General features: G+C 32.9%; 1 protein-coding gene across 2 annotated transcripts in view; it reads right to left on the bottom strand.

Annotated features, from left to right (window-relative positions):
* Nucleotides 1-249: 249 nt before the first annotated feature.
* Nucleotides 250-18,784, bottom strand: part of LOC149898002 (trehalose transporter 1-like protein) — a 57,076-nt gene continuing 38,541 nt past the window's right edge. For both annotated transcript variants that reach the window (XM_090115891.1, XM_090115892.1), the window contains exons 2-4: nucleotides 9,684-9,962; nucleotides 6,440-6,575; nucleotides 250-1,559 (exon numbers count right to left, since the gene is read on the bottom strand). In XM_090115891.1, coding sequence (XP_089972017.1) covers nucleotides 343-1,559; nucleotides 6,440-6,575; nucleotides 9,684-9,956 — 1,626 coding nt within the window. In that variant the 5' untranslated portion in view covers nucleotides 9,957-9,962 and the 3' untranslated portion in view covers nucleotides 250-342. The remainder of the gene's footprint in view (nucleotides 1,560-6,439; nucleotides 6,576-9,683; nucleotides 9,963-18,784) is intronic.

The following is an 18,784-nucleotide window of genomic DNA, read 5'->3' as shown; positions in this document are numbered from 1 at the left end:
AAACTCATTGAATTTAAACGGTATTTTATTCAAATTATATTATACTACTAGCGGTCCGTCCCGGCTTCGCCCGTGGTACCTACATGTTTAAACTATCCTATCTCTCAAGTTGGATCGAACTGCACATGGTGTGCGAATTTTATTATAATCGGTTAGTGGTTTAGGAGTCCATTGAGGACAAACATTGTGACACGAGATTTATATATATTAAGAAGATGAAGGAGAGAGAGGAGTAATAAAAGAGGAATATAACATAAAATATTTTTAATATTTGTCTAAACATTATAGTATCACAGATATTTAAATTATACGCGCTTTGAGCATCTTTTAACTTAACAATATTTACGCTATACTTTCTTTTGGTTTCTTGAACTTATCTTCGATTTCCTGTAAGCTTTTGCCTTTCGTTTCTGGTAGGATGAAGTATAATACGCCCGTTCCTAGGAGTGCTATCAGACCATATGAGAGGAATGTAATAACTTCACCGAAATTCGACATCATGCCTGGAGCAGTCTTAACAACTACGAAGAATGCTACGAACGTTGTCGCAGAACTGATTCCTGAACCCAAACCTCTTACTTTTGTGGGGAAAAGTTCTCCGCACATCATCCAAGGAATGGGCACTAAACCAATAGATATTGCGCAGATATACGCCATCAGACACGTCAAGGGAAGCCACGTCATGTTCGTTTGTTTGCCATCCGTGAAATACAGATACATCGATAGCCCAACCATGGATAACGCTGTGAATATTCCACTTATCATCGTCAGCGGTCTGCGGCCATACTTCTTGCAAATCACGCAAGCTACAACCGACATAACTGTCCGAAGTGAATCAATCACTAACATGGCTAAATAGTGATCTATACCTTTGCCTACAGCTTTTTCAATGATTTCTATAGAGTAAAATGCAACAGCGTTTACACCAGAGAACTGGCAAGTCACGAAGAATATGATCATTATCATGAGAGGTTTTATTAACTCCGGGCTTTTAAGACTAACGATTTTCTGCTGCAATGTCATTACTGGCTTGCATTCTTCTGCTTTCTTCTTCTCTAAAATTGCTTTCAACTCAGCTTTCGCCTCGTCGCTGTAGCCTCTCAACCATCCGAATGCTTTTACGCCATCTTCGATTTCTCCCTTGTTAATCAACCAGGTAGGACTTTCTGGGACCATGGTTAGTAAAATAACAGATAATACTGGGAACATGCAGCAGATTAAAGCGGTCCATTGCCAATGTACCCAAGTACCAATGAGATGGGATACGAAAATGCCCACAGCGATCGCTAGGGATATTCCAGCTAAGAATATGCCTCTATATTTTGGGTCTGTGGTTTCACTGATGAACACAGGCGCGAGTGGGCCTAGTAAACCAACGCAAAGGCCAGTAAAGAACCTTCCTAAGAGCATAAGGGCTAGGTTATTCGAGCACGCGATGAGAACCCAGCCAAGTAGAAAAGGACCGCTAACTATGAAGTGTGCGTTGCGTCTTCCGAACTTCTCCATCAGCCAGCCAGAAATGAGACAGCCCGGTGCCATTGGTAACGCAGCCATTGCCGCTGTAAAGGAAAAATTGGGTGAATAAGTGGATTGTATATTAATTACCATCAGGTCATGGGTCTGACCGTGACATATTAAACTTAGATGTATTACAATTTACATGCTATATTTAGCATCGGATAGTTACAGAATTACTATAAACACAATAATGCAATTAATTAAACGAGTTTCAAATGCATCATTATATTGTAATATTTGCAGAAAAAAATAATTTAAACTTCTTTTATTCTTCTAATTAAAAAAAAACAAATATTATGAATGAGAAAGTTTGTAAGAATAGATTTTGATGAAACTTGGAGGTTCTGTTATCTGTAGCTTAGGTAGGTACCGTTATAGAAATACTTGCTTATGCCCGTGATTTCGTCCACAGGTCAATTCGCGCGGCACAGCTAGCATATTTTGAAAATAAAGCCATCGTGTGTACATATGACCTTTTGTACTTTATATTATACTAAATTAATAGTTGATGAAGTTAAGTGTGTATTAATTGATGGGTACAATCTTAGGTACAATATATACCCGGCGCGGCCTAAGATGATCCCTATGACAGTTCGTCTTAGTGATTGCTCGTATGATGGATCGTGTCGATACTTTACTATTTTATAGGCTAAGGCGTGGTTTGCATTCAGCCACGTGGGTAAACATGTTTTTACAAATATTATAAAATGAATTTTTAACGTCTATTATGTAAACGAAACGGTAAGTAAAACGAAAGTTTTCCAAAACATAAAAATGCACCTTATCATTTTCTCGTAATCTTTAACCCGTTTAACACAGTGTATATTATTTTATCATGAAAATGGAATCCCCCATTTAATTTTTCTAAAAACTTATATTATCATAGGTAAGTAAATTAACGCGAACGGTAATTAATTAATTAATTATGCTGCGATCTTCTGTTCCATTCAATAGAGAATGAACTATAGCTTAAGCATGGAAAAAATGTGAACTCGTTTCCATTATCGAAATTTGTTTATCGATACTTTCCGCACTAGTCGATAAATGCCAACGATGTAAGTTTTGAAGGACGTAAACGTAAAGTCAGATTGATATAATTTCTCGTAAATGTTAAGAATTGTTATAATTCCAACGGAATATCATTGTAATGGCATAAAGCTACGTAAAAATTAATAAATGCCATTTTTAGACGCCTCCAATACGTTTCTAATTTAATGGTGACGCCATTACAAGTTTGTCTCTTGAGAATAACTGTCAGTGTCATAGGGATCATCTTAGGCCGCGCCGGGTATAATTAGTAATTACTTTGTCTATTGTTTCAGTATTATAAAAATATTGTTTACTAGACAGTATTTCCATAAATGAAGGCGGAATTATTTTTTAGCATCTATATTAATACATAATTTACATAATACAATGCGGGTACCTACAACTTGTAATAAGGTGGCCCTTTGTGATTCATAATTCTAGTTATTTTTTTCTCTATTTGTCATAACATAATGACAGTGAAGTTTTACTACGAACAGAAGAAAACAAAGAAAAGTTAGTTTTGCTATTCAGAACTCTAGAACGGCTGGAGTCAATTTAATATTATGTATTTTATTCTTTATTATCTGATCTATTTAGTCTCATGTTGGTAATCTAATTGAACTATTTTATTGATATTCAAATCAATGTGTTGGACTGAGGTGTTGGATTTGTGCGCGTGGATTAAACACATTGGAAAACGATTAAAAACGATGAAAAAAGAAAAGGTTAGGAAGCTTAACAAATTAGCTGTACGATAATTATCATGATAGTGAAATATTTATACCATTTTAAGGTCATTTTAAGGTATTACGAAGATTTATTTATCTACAAACCTACTCTATCATATAATTATTATTAATTAATTCTACAGTACCTAAAGTTTTACAATTGTTTGCTACATTGAATATAACGTCAAGTTTTTATTTGCTTGTATTTATAATTTATAAGTATGTACCTATCGTGTTTCATATGAAATAAATGCATTTCTTTCATATTAAAAACTAAGTTATAGCTCACGTGTCGATTTCCATCGACCTAGTTTAGTTTATACTTTATTTATTTAATCTTCCGATATGCACTACAAGTAGTGGCAATGACCGCAAATGTCAGTCAATTGTCAATACAGACGCAAAATGACACAGTGTTTCCACAGATAAGAAATCAGAGCATTTGAGATAATCCGTATTATAGAGCACTCGACTTCCTTGTATTACCCACTTATAAATGTTTTGATTATAGATTTGGGATATTTTAGTTAAATAAGTAGGTATGCGTTATTTCTTTTAATTAAAATATCGCATATATCTCAAAATACTGCAAGGATAAATAAATTCGTATATGGACGTAAAAAATATAGGCGTATTTAAATATTATTTACAAAATAATTAAGCCAATGGGTAACAGCTTGTCGATCAAATTAAAAATATAAAAGAAAAATGTGTTTTAAGGAAAGTTGAAAAATAAAATCACGCATGTAATCGGTATGAGAATTTAATTAGAAGGAAAACACGTGTACAATTGTTTTCCATTTACACGTTGTGACAAGTACTTAAACAACAACAAAGTTGTTAGCATCTGGTTTTTTTATTCAATACATATAAGTAATAATAATAATTATTATTAATTATCATATCTGCGTCACTTATTTGAACGCAATAAACTAAAAAAAAAAAACTATTAACTAGATGACTTGAATTTTTCGTCAATATTTGATGTAATTTCGTATAAAAATTAATATTATATTACATAAATTATGGAAGTTGGAAAAAAAAAGAAAAATTTGACCTAATTTCAAAATTCTGGATACGTTCTGTTTAGCTTATCTGTCAGTTAAAAGGACACTATTGTGTGAAAATGTTAAAAAACAAGACAATTATTATTAAAAAAACAAAATACCCGACTGCACACTAAAAAAATATTATTATGTCTTTATCCCGTGGGACTTTTAGGATAAAATGTATCCTATGACACTCCCGTAATCAAGACAAATCTAACGATACCTCATACATCAAAACCCATCAAGCCGTTTAGGCTACAGGTGGTCACAAAGGAAAAGACATACATACATACTTACATACACTCGAAAAACATTACCCTCCTTCTTTGGCAGTCGGGTAATAATAGTGACTTTATCAGCCGGCCATGGTACTGACCCTTAAATATATTCTCTCAAGGTAATAATTTTGAGGTATGCAATTCGGGAAATACTGAAATATGATTTATTTCGAGTCGCTGGACAACCAGTCAAGGAGGACCGTTGATATTTATATGCTCAATTAATATTTAACCAGTTAAATGAATGCTTCTGCTATTGTTTTTGAGTTCGTTAATTTTAGAGATAATCCATTGAAATTTTAGAGATAATCCATTGAAATCAGACTAGCCTTTTCGATGATGTTGAACAAAGGGTTCAGTTTCAACAGTTTCTTGGAAATAATTATTTGTAATCATGCATTATGCTATAGGCTAGGTACATTATTTTGAAAGAACCATTATTACTATTACCATATTTTGTGGTAAGAGTTATTAATAAACTAAATATTTAGTACATAATATTAACTCGTCCTGATTCCATAGAACAATGAACTTTACAATCTGTGCTGTTACGTGAACAAAGCGCAATATTTATTTAATAAGGTTGTCTATGCATGGAACGAGTTTGTTCTTTTTGGTTTATGATTTAGAAATGAACCGTTTAAGTTCATGACCTACGCATTACATGATCGATTTCACTGGTTAAAGTAGGTGATCCTTGTTAGAAATTTTAAAACATCTTCTTATTAAGCTTTTTAAAACGAAGGAAAATAAAAAGACGTGTGGCACTCGGGGACTGCCGCGGTAAAGCTATTGCATAGCATGCCTTCAAGCCACACCTGCGTGTCCGTCGGAGTTATGTTTTAGACAAAGCGGGCGAAGCCGCGGGCGGAAAGCTAGTTAATAAATATATAATGTTTATAATTCTATTCAGCGATGTTATATCAATCAGTTTATCTATGCATTTAATGTTTTGCTCATGTAATTCTCGTAATGACTGGCTTGTTAATATTATGTGCATTTATAATAAATGCCTATTGCTGTATCGTAAAACGTACAGTTGTTTAATTTGTAGCGTCATAAAATAAAGATAAATACTTAACTTTTATTGGTCTCTATTGGCTTAACGATTAATTGCTAATTGGTCGTGTATTTATCTGTTTGGCGGCGTGTGATTTTTTTTTAACTGGATTATATTCTAAACTAGCTTTCCGCCAGCGGCTTCGCGCGCGTAGTCATAGAAAATCCCGCATAGTTCCCGTTCCGTGGGATTTCCGGGATAAAACCAATCCTATATCCTTCCTCAGGTCTCAAGCTATCTCTCTACCAATTTGAAGTAAATCCATGCAGTATACTTTTTGAGATTAGCCTGGGCATACAAACAGACAACAATTCTAAAAACTATATTTTTGGCTTCGGTATCTATTGTAGATCACGCCCCAAGTATTATTATAAAAAAATATTCAAGGAACAGTTTTTATTTGTATAATATGTATAGATTTTTTAAATAGATTGACTAGTTCGGGAAATAAAATCTACGTGAAGTTGTAATAAAAATATAATAAAGAGAATTCAGATACTATTTATTTATTTATTACTAGCTGAAAGAATAGAATGTTCTTAGTTATTTTTTTGTTTAAATTTAATAATTTTTAAACTTAACTTAAGCGTACAGGTACACAAATCCAACTAACCAATAATATAAATCATTAAAATCCTTTAAAGTCCGATCAACCGTGCTTTAGATTATTAATTCTTTGTTTTCTTTCTGTTAGAAGTGGTGAAACATACAATTTATTTTATGTCGCAGCCTGTTTCATTAATAGCCTAGGCACTTAATTAACCGCCGTAAACTCACCAATCCAAGAAGCAGTGCTTTCATCAGTAGGTATGGAGCTGCCGGAATCCTTGAGTTGTGGCAAAAGAATTGCTGAATAGCCTGATGTTAGACCTGATGTGAAGGTCAGTAAAATGGCTGCGGTGGACGCGAGACTCTGCAACAATGATAATGTAGTTAGTAAATGAAATTAAATACTAAGTAAAGATTTATTCATCATTGATCTATGGACTATGATCTATTTATTTTTTATAAGCGTGTGGAACTTCAGCTTGATAGGTTTCGTTACATTCGTCTTTGTTGTGAGATAGGTAGGATATCAATACTATCAATTATAAATGTATTGGAATTTCACTTACATTTAACTTATTTATTTTATTTATTTATAACTCTTTATTGCACAAAATAAATATGACAAAAATAACATTAATACATAAGAAAGACATAGTTTGTACAAGAGGCGGCCTTATTGCTAAGCAGCAATCTCTACCATCTCTACCATCTCTACCATACAACTTAATATTTTCGTCTAATTTATTGGTGCATCAATTTGATTTAGGTAGAAATTTACCATTGCGTATTTTTATTTATTTTCTTTAAAGTTTAGAAGCAATATCTTATAAACTCTACAAATTATCGTAAAGCATAACCAATACTACTTCTCCATATATAATATAACGTAGTTTATCGTCAATTTATTGAACAAAGACAAAGGAACAATCTAGAAGCTTACCAAAGTTCAAACATAGCGTGCCACCTCATTGAGATTATATCTTGCACAACGAACGTCAATATACTATATTGTGTCCTTTGTGTACTATGTAAATGTTACGAAACGCTAGGAAAAACTAGCACTAGGAGGAACCTACGGCTTTGCTCATAGTTTTTAAGAAGTAGAATTTGGGCTAATCAAGATTATATCGAATATTTTATATACATTAATTTCCAAATGGTCAAATTGATTCGTGAATCTTCAAAAACGCATCCTACTAATATTATAAATGCGAAAGTTTGTGAGGATGGATGGATGTTTGTTACTCTTTCACGTAAATACTACTGAACCGATTAGAAGGAAATTTGGTATGTAGGTAACTGAAGACCCAGAATGGCTAAGGCTACTTTTCATCCCGGAAATCCCACAGGAACGGGAACTATGCTTATACTACTATATAAAACGCGGGTGAAGCCGCGGGCAGAAATCTAGTTTAATATAAAAGGTACATTACCTTCACTCAAAACTATTATACCTACCTAAGTACATCATAGCGATTTATTCATAGTAAAAAATCAAGCATCAAGACACATTATTCATTAATTGTTAATAAATAATTATTAGGTACTTACATCAAATTACATTTTTAGGAATGCTATCTAGATCTAGGACATCGGAATTTAACCTAGATTGAGGTACTCTGAATACATTCCTAATAAATACCTTCCCTTTTACAATCTATTGAATTATTCATACTGTTAATTCAATTGTAATTTAATTAGGTATTTTCTCACAAAAAAATATTTATTTATTCATCATTCATTTTGTTGGTAATAAATTGTTCGCAGAAATTCTTCAATATTATTAAACCTTCTAAGTTTAGATCATTATCAGATCAATTCGAAGACAAATAATTATTATTATCCAATAAATTGTTCCTTGATCCAATAAATAATTATTGTACTTAAATGAGGTATTAACAATGTAATTTTAATTTCAAGATAAAACATATCTTATCAAAGAATTCATTCATGTATTATTTAAATTGTTATTATCGCAAAAACAATAACCCTTCTACATCATATTTTGAAGTTACTAAACTATCATTTCATTTTGTTTGCATCAAAAATTCATAATTTCCTTTATTTAAAAAAAACTGGCACGCGCGGTATTTCTCAATGCAATTGAGACGAATTTAATTCTTATAAATTCATTGAAGCGGATGTATTTCCCACATCACTACATCCATACTAATATTATAAATGCGAAAGTAACTCTGTCTGTCTGTCTGTTACTCAATCACGCCTGAATTACTGAACCAATTTGCATGAAATTTGGTATAGAGATATTTTGATACCAGAGAAAAGACATAGGATAGGTTTTATCCCGGAAATCCTACGGGAACGGGTTTTTCTCTGAAAACGCGGGCGAAGCCGCGGGCGGAATGCTAGTAATATATAAAACAAAGTCGCTTTCTCTGTCCCTATGTATACTTAAATGTTTAAAACTACGCAACGGATTTTGATGCGGTTTTTTTTAATAGATAGAGTGATTCAAGAGGAAGGTTTTAGTATATAATTTATTATGGTTTAGACAAAGCGGGCGAAGCCGCGGGCGGTAAGCTATAGTTTTCAATATAATGCATGTTTTAATTTCTTTTAAATAATTACATAAGATAAATTAATACACTATCTTGTATCGGAAATGAGTTAGGTATAATTACATTACAATATATTAAAACAGTTGTTCTTCTTTTATACGTAAAATAATCATAAAGTTCAAGGTAGTTAAAAGTTCACTGACATAAATTTTATGTAAAAATCGCCATAAAAATTATCTTTTTGAGTAAACTCGTTATGATATGGTATGATAAAGATAAATACTACATACAAAGGTAGTATAGGTATTTTCTTGAAATTAATCAATTCAATTTTCACGAAAAATTCGAAATATGTAAGGAAAATGAACTTAGTTGAAACGGAAAAGTTCGTTGAAAAATCGCACCCTAAAAGTATTAAGACTATGTACTGTCTATGGAAGAAATTTAATTAAAAAATATTTAAATATTTGTAGAGCAATAATATTAGATTTTGTGTGTGTGTACTCAGACTCATTACATACAGGCTTATGCACAGGGCTTATGCGTAGTCCGGAAAATTTAAGGAACTACTGAATGCAAAAAATGAAAATTGGAAATTCTTTCATAAATTGGTAGCAGACATTGAGCGTGGAATAATAAAACAGATTAATTTATTATTATCAAAATGCGTCCGATAACAAATTTCAGTAAATCCGTTTGTTTTCGTGTTTTCGTCTTCCCAAATAATTTCCAAAAATTAAAGATTATTATTACAGGGCATAAAGTATATAAATCATGAAAAGGTATATTAAAATTGATATTTTTGGCATTCAAATGCTTTATAAATATAAAATAAAGAATAGAAAAAATTCGCGCAAAAGGCGCGAAAGGATGCGGGTTCGAGTCCCGCCTCGTGATCGAATTTTTCTATTCTTTATAAATTTATAAGGTATATTAAATAAGAAAATTCTTACCTGTTTCCATATTGGAGAAAATCTAGCTACAGTCTTTGAATCAGGCAATAGCATTTCGTCCTTAATATTGTTACTGTGCAGGGAAAGTCCGGAATGCATTATATTCTGAACATAATTGGATTTTTCCTTTTCATTCTTTTTCTCTGTGTGCTTTTGTGTGTTTGTGTCTGTGTTTGGTATGTTTGTGTCTGTGTTAGTCTCTATATTTGTGTCTTCTTCGGCTTTTGTATTTTCAGCTATAGGTTCCTTGGTCTCGTTTCTGTCTTCTCCCATTCTTGTCTGTAAAGAAAGAAACAGTTTCAATTATTTTACATAAATAAGTATCCTAAAGGAAAAAATTGTGTTTGTTTGTTATAATTTATATTAAAAAAAACTACGCGATCGATCTTATAAATAAATATAGTTTAACCATTATGTTTTAAATGTAAAAAAAATTACATATTCTTTTCGTTTATAACAAAGAAACCAAACCAAAATTAGATTTGTAAAGTGCTTATATAGGTACATAAAAACCGACCTACAAGTAATATGAGTATTTGCCAGCAAACTATGACAAATAAGGGGTGGTAACTGGTAACCGTTATAATAATAGTAATCGATACACATGATGAAGATATAAAATTATATAATATCACTAGCGGTCCGCCCCGGCTTCGCCCGTGGTACATATTTACTTTTTCTCTACATAAAAACCATCCTCGTACTTCAAGGAATATAATAAAAAAAGAATTATCGAAATCGGTTCAGCCGTTCTCGAGTTATGCGCTTACCAACACATTTTGCGATTCATTTTTATATATAAGAGATGCATGTTTATAAGCGTTGTCTGGTTACAAATTAATATTTATTATTTATATTATTTTCCATCTTTCTTTCAAATTAAAATAAATCCCTTCTTAATGGTTAGTAACTTAATAGTTGCATAGTAAAATAATTGTCTAACCTTGCCTAGTTAACCTTAAGAATATCTAATAATAATTATTGTGCATTGTTTTTAAATTTACTACATAATGAATCGGAACGTTATAGACCGGGAGATACTGACACAAAATTTCGAGTCATTTGTAACAGGATGGCGGTTCTACAGGGGTCTTAGTACGCAATGATAAAAAGAAAAATGATGGTGTGATCGCTGGTATCGGTGGTTTAGTCGCGTGGGCGTTAGCCGAACTCGTCGGAAAAATAGCGAAAGTCAAACGATTTGTAACACAAAAATTTTAGTATTTACCGATAGCCCATAAAAAAGAAGTAGGCGGTAGTGTCATGCCATACTTTTCCGGTGTGACTTACAGCCCGCCATACCGACGCGAATATGTTGATTTAAATAAAACAATTATTCAACCATTTGTACCAGGCTAACTTTTGCACAGGTAACCATCGTCGTGCAGCCATTTACGAAAATCGCCATGCCATACTTTTCGGACGATTCCAAATGGTCGCCATACCGCCGAAAATCTGCAAAAAAAAATTATTTCGCCAAACTTTTTGTACCAGTATTGCATTTGGATTTTTGGAGAGTATTTGATAAAATGTGACCATGATTATATTTGCCATACTTCTAGTAGGGGGAAAAAGTGCTGTCATACTTGAAAAATTAATTTAGTATTAATTTATATAAGTGAAGATTTCCAACACCTAGATCTTTGAAATTTTGTATTTATATTCTTTGATCCTCAAACTTCCAGGAAAAATAAGTGCCATACTGTTACAAATCGTTTGACTTTCGCTATTTTCCGACGAGTTCGACTAACGCCCACGCGACTAAGCCGCCGGTACCAGCGTTCACACCATCATTTTTCTTTTTGTCATTGCGTACTAAGAACCCTGTAGAACCGCCATCCTGTTACAAATGACTCGAAATTTTGTGTCAGTATCTCCCGGTCTATTACAGAAATAATAAAATGTATAATATAATTTTGATGAATGCATAGTATAAAACAAAGTTGCTTTCTCTATCCCTATGTACCTATGTATGCTTAAATCTTTAAAACTAGGTAGGTACGCAACAGATATGGATATGGTTTTTTTAGAGAGGAAGGTTTTAGTATATAATTTATTAGGTTTTAGACTAAGCGGGCGAAGCCGCGGGTGGAAAGCTAGTATTATATATTTGGAGATTAAATAATACCTAGTGAATTGAGCCAAGATTTAATCATTTTACATGTTTTTTAAAACAATATGTAAATATATGCACACCGAATAAAATGTTGTCCAACCACAGTTTTATAAACTGCGACAGTAATATTTAATAGTTATTTTTAGACATAATTATAAATTATAATTTGTCTGAAATCAGCAACGGGTTTTCCCAATTTGATAAGAATTTGCAACGAAAGTCGACTGAAGGTCATGTGTCATAAATTACTAGTTCGTAATATTCAAATTTTATTTAACACTTTAATATGTCATAACTAGATCTACAGTGGTGTTTTGGGGTTAACTAGATAGATATAAATAAATAATAAACATTGATACTTATTTTCAGAGAATTTTTAATTTGAAACAAAATTTACAAACGAAGTAGTCTAGTAAGCATTTATTTGCGAAGAATATTGTTAGTAAAATGGTTAAAAATTGAGGAAAATGTTCCTATATATGTAGTTGAGCTACCTATAACATCTATCTATATGATTCTTCAGGTATTTAATAGGGCGGGCGGTTTTCTTATTTGCTAAACTAGTTATTTAGTTACATATTTTATTAAAATATGTGAATATACAGACTAATAAAGTTAATAAATATATAATAATTTATTAATTCTAATTCTAATATATATAATAATTTATTAATTCTAATTCTAATATATATATAATAATTTATTAATTCACAGATGGGGAATTCACTTATTTTAGGACTGTATTTTTTATACAAGTTTTAACCTAGGTCAGAAGTCAAGGTCCTCTATCTAAATACTACGATCACTATTTACTCATTATTAAATACTAGCTGTGCCCTGCGGTTTTACCCGCAGTGCTCCACTCCTGTTAATCTTAGTGTGATGATATATAGCCCATTGTCTTCATCGATATATGGGCTATCTAACATCGAAAGAATTTTTCAAATCAACACAGTTATTCCTGAGATTAGCGCGTTCAAACAAACAAGTAAACTTTTCAGCTTTTATAAGTAACTAATAGCTATTTGTCTTATTAAAGCATACCTTATAACGTGTCGATTATTCTAGATCAAAACAAACACAAATTTTCACCACTTTTTTTTGTATTTTACGTAATTTTCTTAGCACCGGCCTTTTAAGGCACAGGCTTAAAGATTTTGAGCTTACAATAACACTAAATTGAAAGGAGTTGTGAGCCTCGGATACCGCGTAATATCCACTTTTACTTTTAAACCGGTTTGCAATTTGGGCAACATTTATACAATAATATCGATCGAGTTAAGGTCTTGATTTTGACGGTCATAATTTATTAATAAGATCAAGAGTTATGACAGACCAATGAAGGTTTGGATGTTCGCGAAGGTATCTATAGCGGACGGGGTATTAATTATCTATATAAATATATATTTAAAAAATTGTATTTATGTCTGTTTATCAGCCATCTGGTTGATCAGATCGTGCCGTGAGTGAAAAATGTCCTGAAAATATTTATTATAATAATATTCGACTTATTAAATTGCAATATTTGACTGTAAAAGAAACCGGGAATGCTGTCTTTTTCCTTATCAAAATTGAATGAATTATAGAAAAAATAGCAATGTAAGTACATAGTAGAAAGGATTAAGAAATAACTATTAAGATAAAACGAAGCATTATAATTTATATGAGATGTTGCATATGTTTTGTACCCGACTGCGCAAGGAGGAGTATAATGTTTCTTGAGAGTGTGTGTGATTAATAACGCAAGAATATTTTTGCTCGTTCTGGACAGGGGTGTTGAAACATTTGTTCGTAGGTTTCGAGTGTGTAGTTTTAGCTTAAGTCATCGTGATTAATTCAAAATATGTCTGTGTGTCTTATCAATTATATACTCTGCGCTATCACAATAACCGCATTCAATTTAAGGGTTTTCAAAGAATTTTAAATATTTTTTTTTCCCAATACTACTTATTTATTGCCAACCAGCACTTGGCCAGTGTGGTGGATTTTAGCCAGTACCCTCATAAGACGACCGTGTCCCAGCAGTGGGTACGTATGTGAGCTGATGATGATGATGATCATCAGCACATAGATATATTATGTTCCCACAGATGTCACATGTCGTTGAACTTTTTGATTCTTCGACATGTCGGTATCCTTCGGTTCCTTCACCGTTCGAGAAGTTAACAACATGCTTATGTATATAAATTAAAAAATCAATTTATTTAATGCACGCTCGCACGGTCACGAACCCCGGCTTATTTATTAGAAGTCCGAGGTTCTTACCACTGAGCCATCACTGCATGACTCCATGCATGGACTGATGTTGACATGCTTCATATTGCAATTTAGTTATAGGTTACATAAATCGTTAATTTAATTGTTAATTGATCTTTTAAATGCAGACAATAAGATTGACGGAAAAACAACAGCAATTACTGGCACAATTCATTCAAACAAAATGAGTCATCTCATGCGTATTGTTTGATCATTTATAAACGCGTAATAAATATTTGTAATAAACTTTATTAATTATTAATTTATCACCTATATACTGGAAGATTCGCTACATATTTTACCTAGTTTTCTACAATAAGTTCCTTACTAATAAAATTTGTAAAAGAACATCTTATTCCCTTGTAAAAATCCTTTACTACACGGACGAAGCTGCGGGTAGAAAGCTAGTATGAACAGTATTATCAGGAATTATGACTTATAAGTGGTGGTATTACCGTATTAAGTATTTACAAGTGACGGTGTACGTAAGTGACAATCATATTGTGATATTCAACCTTGAAAAATTAACATACATACAAAAAGCTTTCTCTCTTACATAAGACCTCATTCGCACGAGAGTTAAAAAAGCGTTGCGTTAAAACTCGGCGTTGGCGCTTTTTAAACGTTCTCTCTGTGGTTGTTCATACACGCTTTAAAATCACTCATGTCTCGTCTCTGGCTTCAGTAACGGCGGGGGCACACGATGCGTTGCGGCGGCGGTCCGGCGCCGGAGCGGTGTCGTTGCGTCGTCTTACATAGAAATACCTGTGGCATGTCACACGATGCGCTCCGGCGCCGCACCGGACTTGCAACCACCGAGACGAGGCGGGGAGGGGTGAATGCGATGCGACGCCGGAGCGGCACCGCTCAGTTGTTTTGTGTCACAAGAGGAGACACGCTCGCTTTTCATTAACAGACTGTCCAACGCTGCTACGGCGCCGCTGCGACAAAACAACGTTACGGCGCCGCACCGCTCGTGTGCCCACTGACACGGTGAAATCTTTGCGGTGCGGCGCCGCAACGCATCGTGTGCCCCCGCCGTAAGACGTGGAAATGGTTTCTGCTAAAATAATTACGTAATGTCAGTTGCGTAATATCTTTATGATATTTATATTATTATATTTGCTTAGAATTCCTCGGAAAGTTTGTTCTTAATAAACCACTTGTAGGTACCTACTTAGGTATTTGTTCAAACTCGTCATCGATAAACATGTTACTTAACCCTAGAAAGATAATCATATTGAGTAGTACGGGAAAGATAGTCATGCGTCAAATTTACGCATGTTTTTTAAATCGCTCTAAGTCGAGGTATATTATTATTTTTTCCATAAATTTTAAGTTTTTATATATTTACAGTTATATTAGAATAATTAATACTACAGACAATTTATTTATTATTGTTTTTACATATATAAAAAGACGAAAACATTAAACGTCTGCATTAAATCAACAATTCTTGTAACACGTATTGTTTCTTATAAAAACTTACTTTTTACCACAATTATCAGACTTTTTATATGTTATATAAATTTTGTAGATATAGTTATATGAAAAATTAGTGAGAAACAACTTTAGGACATATCAACATATGCTCACAACATAATATAACTATGTTACATTTTTTGCAGGACGCATTTGCCTTTCGTCCTATTTCAGACGGATAAAAGTATAGTAAATACGTTTTTTTACTGAAGGTCTCCTCAGTACTTTCTTACGATGTACCAGATACTTCATTTGGCAACAAATTGGAGATATTATCACGCAAATATCTTCTCAAAGCTGGTGATTCTAAACCCCCACGCATAAACAAAGAAGACAGTTCCATGCGTCTATATTTCACGTTTTTTTGACTCGGATGTTTTTGTACTTTGTTATTAACATTGTGGCTATAAATTTAATATGCAATATGCAGGCAATTTTAATGATTCCATAAAATAAAGCCATTGGCCCACTCATTGTCTTCCTACTATAGGACATCAGGGAACACATTCGGTCTAATGCATCTACTCCGCCTTTTGCTTGAATGTAATATATCATGTTTGCTTTGTATCTCATCAGGAAAAGCTTCTTCTATGTCACTTTACTCGTCATCTTCAATTTCGTGGTCCTCCTACCTCACTATCGGTATCTTCACAGGGACCCTCATCGCTTTGCATAAGAGCGGCCAGTATACAATATTCTTCCAATTTTCTATCCCCAATTGTTTTCTATATTTGCTTCAACATGTATAAACATAAATTTATAACATAAGTTACAATATACAGTAATAATAAGCTAAAAATATTCAAACTACCATAGAATTCAAAATCTTAAAAGTCACGGTAAAGATAATCATGCGTAATTTTGACTCACGTAGTCGTTATATTTCAAAATCGGTTAGATTAACTTTATTGATATGTATACCATAGGATTTCTACCAGTGAGTTATGAAATGTCCTAAACGCACAGTTATGGATTCGCGACATTTAAAAAGATACAGCTATATTTCGAAAACGCATGAGTCATTTTGACGCAGACTATCTTTCTAGGGTTAAAGGAATATGATAAAAATACCTACTGTTTTAATTTTTATATGTTAGGTATATTTGAAAGAAAGAAAGAAAGAAAGATTGGCACTAGCGATTTGTGTTATTAAAAGACGAAAAAGAAAACAAAAGGCATTCTGGGTACATCCTCTGAATGAACAGAGATGAATGAAAAGGGCAGTTTGTGACACTGTACGAAGAGTTAAGGCAATACCCCGGAATTTTTTTAATTATTTTCAAATGTCTATAACGATTTTGAATACAGGAACGGACGAGATAGTCCACATCTATAATTAATAGTTCGGGATCAACCATCCACGACATCGTATCGATTTTCTGATGATTATAAGCACAACAAACACGTGCTACCGCTGAGCGAGCGTGCGGCATACTGAACGCAGCGCCGGCGCTTTTTTAGCGCTCGTCTGAATAATAGTAAGAAGTTTCCTATGGTCTATTTTATTTAACGCCCAACGCCGAGCGTTGAAAATAGAACACTGCGCGATAAAAAAGCGTCGCGCTTTAAAAGCGCTGACGTGTGAACATATACTTGGGAATGCATTTGTTCTATTTGGACGCTTTTTTAACGGACGTTAAAAAAGCTCTCGTGTGAATGAGGTCTAATAGTGTGGGAATTTAGTTAAATTGTTATCAATTTAAAAGTTAAAACTATATCTTTTAACCGTTCTTTATGAGGAGGTTAATAGCCGGCTTCTTGTCACTATGGTAAATGAGAGCCTTGAATCAAAGAGTCCTGTGTTCAAACTCCGGAGTCTAAAGTCAAGTCAATTTAAATTAACAGTTTATCGAAGGCTGCTTAGGGTAAAGTTAATACAAAACGTCAAGTTTTAATAATTTTTAAAAATACATACCTTATATTATATGTACAGTAGAATATCAATATCTAACGCGTTTGAGTATTTCCATGCCACTTTTTTTTTAATTTTTAAAAATCAAAATAAAAATAAATTCTCGTTGTCGTCTAATAATTGTACCGATTGTAATGATGTGAAAGTTTGTTTTCTAAATAAAAAAAAAATAAAAAAAAATAGGTTCCCGTGACGCTCGAGTAAATCCACATTTACGATCGTGGGCTCCCCTGCTATAAGTATTAAATATGTCAGTCATATAATTATGGAACAGGAAATTATAATTTATTACAATTATTCAATCAATGTATACCTACTTGTTGTTGTTTGGTAACTAGTTATTATGATAATTATATATTTTATAGCGCTTGTTAAGTTTTTTTATTATTATGTATATATGTATTTTGTTATTAATTGAGTTTATTACGCATGCGTTAATCGAAGTAGATTAGGTTTTTTTTATAGAGAGTTAACATTTTTATATCTTAAAAACCTGTATAATAATTTATAAGTTATAAAATAATGGTTACTATGGGCTTATAGTTTTAAAATACTCTATACTAATACAATTATAAAGCTGAAGAGTTTGTTTGAACTCGCTAATCTCAGGAACTACTGGACCGATTTCAAACATTGTTTCGGTGTTAGATAGTCCATTTTATCGAGGAAGGCTATAGGCTATAATATATTATCACACTAAGACCAACAGGAGCGCGATGAAGCGGATGAAACCACGCGGCACAGCTAGTTTTATTATACAATTTGTACCTCCTTTAAATAAGAATCTTCAGTTCAATTGTAAGTTTTTTATTTCGTTGAAATGAAATGATATCGCTTAGGTACCTAAACCTATACGTAAATTGTAACTTTCTTAAAATATTTACTCTTATTTCTTTTTAATATTTATGCTACATTGATTTGTTGTCCAGTAACTATAATAATATCGAGCCTTAGTTAAACTATGATCTAAGCTAATTCGTCTGTACTATATACCGTCTGCAACCTACCAATAGTTAATATTGTTACTAGTTGCATTACGTGGTCCTTCGAGTCTCCACACACAAAAATCATCCTTACTCCACAGCATTAGAGTCTTCTTTTCAATACGTTAAAGGTTTTGAACTCTTCAATATCCAGTAAAGGTAAAGACGACCCTATATTTAAGTTAGCTAAGAAATACGTAAAGTTAATTATTGAACCGGTCAGGAATGTGGCTCGTGGTTTTTTAACACGTTCGCTGCGAAACAGGGCTTGAAACACCCTGTCCGTGTCTCGTCGTTATAGCGGTAGGAAAAAACTTAAACTTCTCTGTCGTGCGGGAGGCATAACTTCCAT

The sequence above is a fragment of the Colias eurytheme genome, chromosome 24 (assembly GCF_061535395.1).
Source record: "Colias eurytheme isolate Ceu_HAF_F1 chromosome 24, ilColEury1 Martin Lab GWU primary, whole genome shotgun sequence".
Lineage (NCBI taxonomy): Eukaryota > Metazoa > Arthropoda > Insecta > Lepidoptera > Pieridae > Colias > Colias eurytheme.
This window is presented reverse-complemented; position numbering and strand designations above follow the sequence as displayed.